This window comes from Cladophialophora immunda (assembly GCF_000835495.1).
Source record: "Cladophialophora immunda strain CBS 83496 unplaced genomic scaffold supercont1.94, whole genome shotgun sequence".
Taxonomy (NCBI): domain Eukaryota; kingdom Fungi; phylum Ascomycota; class Eurotiomycetes; order Chaetothyriales; family Herpotrichiellaceae; genus Cladophialophora; species Cladophialophora immunda.
In genome coordinates, this window is record NW_015622634.1 from 1 (window position 1) to 3,588 (window position 3,588).

The 3,588-nt window shown below is 51.6% G+C and overlaps 1 protein-coding gene across 1 annotated transcript; it reads left to right on the forward strand.

Annotated features, from left to right (window-relative positions):
* Positions 1-2,960: 2,960 nt before the first annotated feature.
* PV07_12729 (uncharacterized protein) lies at positions 2,961-3,251 on the forward strand (the record flags this gene model as incomplete). Its single annotated transcript, XM_016400288.1, has 2 exons — positions 2,961-3,008; positions 3,079-3,251. Coding segments are annotated over 2 exons (221 nt in total), but the record flags the coding sequence as incomplete, so codon positions are not given.
* Between the last annotated feature and the right edge of the window lie 337 nt (positions 3,252-3,588).

Consider the following 3,588-nt stretch of genomic DNA (forward strand, 5'->3'; position numbering starts at 1 on the left):
GGCTCAATAACATCCTGGCGTAGTTGAAATCGCCGCTGCCCTTGGCCTGGATTGTGGCAATAATGGCATGCTTAACCACTTCCAAACGTGGAAATTGCCGCGCTGCTTCGCCCACGAGGATGGCAATGTCGTTGTTGGCAATGTCGTTAGAGATGTCTCTCTCTATCACCTCATCCATACTTTGCGAGATCTAATCTCGAGGCCGTGCGTGTCAGGGTAATCAGCGAAACGGAGGACTTGACGGGAATGCCACTGATTAAAGATACTGGTTCGTTTGCTGAATCCTCTTGAGGACATTCAGCCATATTTTTGAGCTGATCTAGGCCGTTGATGGTCAGCAAGAGCGGTCGGCACTTTAGGTTGAGACTTGGGGAGTAATACTAATCAACTTTGCGAGGACACGATTCCAGCAGGACGACTTACCGACTCAAGTAATGCGGGTTGCGTAGCTAATAATGAGTAGTAAAGGACATGAAGATGAAAGTTGAAGAGGTAGAGACAAAAGCGGTTGCTGGAGCTGGGCTTGGCCCAGAGTTTTGAGTCAGATCAGATTTGGGGAGCGCTAGAGAAAAGGGGGAGACCTTTTCGGTTTAGTGTTGCGAAAACCCACATGAGGGAAGATCAAAAGGGGGTCATTTGAAGTCTCGGCGCGGAAATACGTGCAGGCAGTCGTGGCAGCTTTGCGGTCCATGATCGTTTATGTAGGAGTTCAGGGCGTTTGAATCATTCCTATAATCGATCTGCCCCGCCGCGTATCGTCTGATGGGATAGAGGTTGATCCAAGGAATCTACGCATTGTCGCGTACGCGAACTTCGTAGTGTTCAAAAGACTGTCTTTGCGTGCACACACCGTGTTGGCGGATGGCTGGAATGAATACTGTTGGATACTTGAACTTCTCGCCTTTGGTACTGATACCGAAGGGTGCTGGTGTCATACTTCCAAAAAAAGTGGTTCGGCATGGATCTCCTTCACTTTGAGGTTCCTAAGCCCCGGAGCTAGCCGGTTGTAAGACGCACAGCAAGGCGCAGCTCGGCGCGCAGCAAGGCAGACACAATGGCAGACGCGCAAGCAAACTCGTAGCAAAGGTAGGCGCACAGCAAGGCGGACGATAGTCTGAAGGCTACACCGCTTCTTGAGGTCACTGTTACCATTTGCCTTTCATAATAAAGTCCCCCGTCAACCACTTCTTCATTTCTTGAAATTGAAGAGTCAACCTCCTTCCCCACCCCAAAGTTTCTGGGTGCTAACGACAAGCCAGGAAATAGAACCAGAACCCCCCGCACGGCTCCGATCGTCCCCGTCCCTACTTTCCTACCCGACGAGTATCTTGATGAGTTTGACATACCATCGAGTAACTGATACATCCAGAATGCATCTCTGTCTCGATGAAAGGTCATGAAGAGGAGGAGTAGAAAGAAGAGCGGAGAGGAGACCGTCGACGCTTTTGACATGACCTTGCGATCCTACTGCCCGGCTCCTCTGAGATCAATGCGAGGTAAATAGGGTCATCATTACTTTGGCTGCATCAGCCGAAGGCTCAGCACACGCCGTTACGTACGTCACTTCAGAAAAGTGACTCGTTGGAAAGATAACCGTCAAACGGTGCCTCGACAAGGCCCGAGCAATCTCTACAATATTCCTATCCTCGTTACCGCTCTATTGAGGTGGCCATTTTTACCCGACCAGAAATACATTCTTCTCGCGTCTCTATGGCGCATACGACCATGGTAAGAGAGGGTCAAAAACACCGCTTTAGACCCCCCCGGGATTATCGCGATAGCGAAGGTGAGTGAGGATGCGCTTAGAGATCGACGAGGCTATTGACGGGAGCCTCTTCAATGGTAAACAATTGCATAGGTCTACGATCGGTCCGTTCTTTGCTAACATCCTCCCCTCGACCTGGATCTGTTTGTTACCCGGCCTGGACGGCCACGGTGATAATACATTGTCGAAAAGTTATTATTGATACTATCAGCTGATCCCGCCGCCCCTAGACGCCCAACAAAGCTCTACAACCGACATCTCAACGACGTCAAAGGGGATCCTGCAGGTTTGGGGGTTGCAACTCGCGACTATAGAGTCCTATTCAATATCTATAACGAATCGACAAGGCCTCATCAACCAACTCCTCTCGCGCGCCCACCCGTCCTACAACAGGCCTTTCTAATGCTCTCCCACCTTTGCACTACACCGTCCGCCTCCGTCTCATTTATCGTTACCACGGATCACAATTACTTGGGCGGTATTTACACTCCTCCTGACGGACCCGTGCCAGCTCGGTATCTGCTCGCGGGTCGCGGCCTAGCCGCTCGTGAATATCGAGGGGGCCCGGCACTCTTTTTGTCAGCCATCTCCAGTTCATCCAAAGTCGGACAGTTTTTCAATCACCATATCCCAGCGGTATTGGGGTATGAGATGAGTAACCGCAACTAACAGGGTCGATCCGTCATTATGGCTACTGTCCGGGGTGCTTCGACGTCAATTGTTGCATTCGTCACGGGCGTAATGATCTCTTGACCGGGGGGTCGCTGTCGGTGCTTTAACCCTCCCTGAATCGGGGGCAACGGTTTCGAGTTGCGTCCGGACTGGGCGATAACGACTTCGACGGCAACTTCTGTAACCGCACACGCCTGAGATTCCAGACGTTCGGCAAGGCTCAGGTACTGGATACAGCGCTGGTCGGAGGGGTTCTCGCAAGTAACCGACACGGTGGCTATTGTTTGACGAAATTTCCTCGCTTCACCATCTCAATTAGTCGTCACACTCACGTCTGGTTATAGAAATCTGGCGCGAAAGGCCGTGACGGGACCTGCTCGAGTCACTGAGTTCTTTGGCGGCTTTTCCAAAGATCTGCCGCTTCCACAAATCGTGTCGTTTCTCAAATATCACCTCGAACAAGATCAACACCGAGACGTGCGTGGAGCTCAAAGGGGTGCACCGGATCTTCTGACAATTATAGAGGTCTTCTCGAACGATCGGCCGGGAGTGGATATCTACTTTCATAGCGGTAGGTCTTCTCTTTGGTCCACAGATCCGTAGAGGCACGAGAACACCGACTGACTCAAAGACTGATGCAGAGAATGGAACCAAACATGTCGACCCTGACTACTCCGTGCTCTCCTCAGACCACCCTTCCGTCTCATCAGTCCCGATTCACCGATCAAACCTCTTTTGCGTCTACTGGTTCCACGTGGTTCTCTATCCTCCGCCACGTCCCTCGCCACTTTACTGGTGGATCTATGCGACTTGACCGCTGAGTGGCTGCAAGTGCGGCCGGTATGCTCCCCAATGAGATTGAAGGCGTTCCTGAACATTCATCAGTCCTGAATCGAGCTTTCGGCGAGTGATTCGGCTGATTGGGCGCACCACATCCATTGCCGTGTTATCGGGCCCAGACGGCGTCTCGAGCCGAGCGGTCACCAGAGCTCAACAGGGGCTTAACTGATAGCGTACCGCTATAGAAACCACCTTTAGCTGCGATATTCCGTTCACCCAGATTCCCAAACTCATTTAGCAATAGATTTAACGGTTCAGTCGATGTAGCAACAGTTTCTCAACCGAGATCGGCGCACTTGAGAAGGCTCATC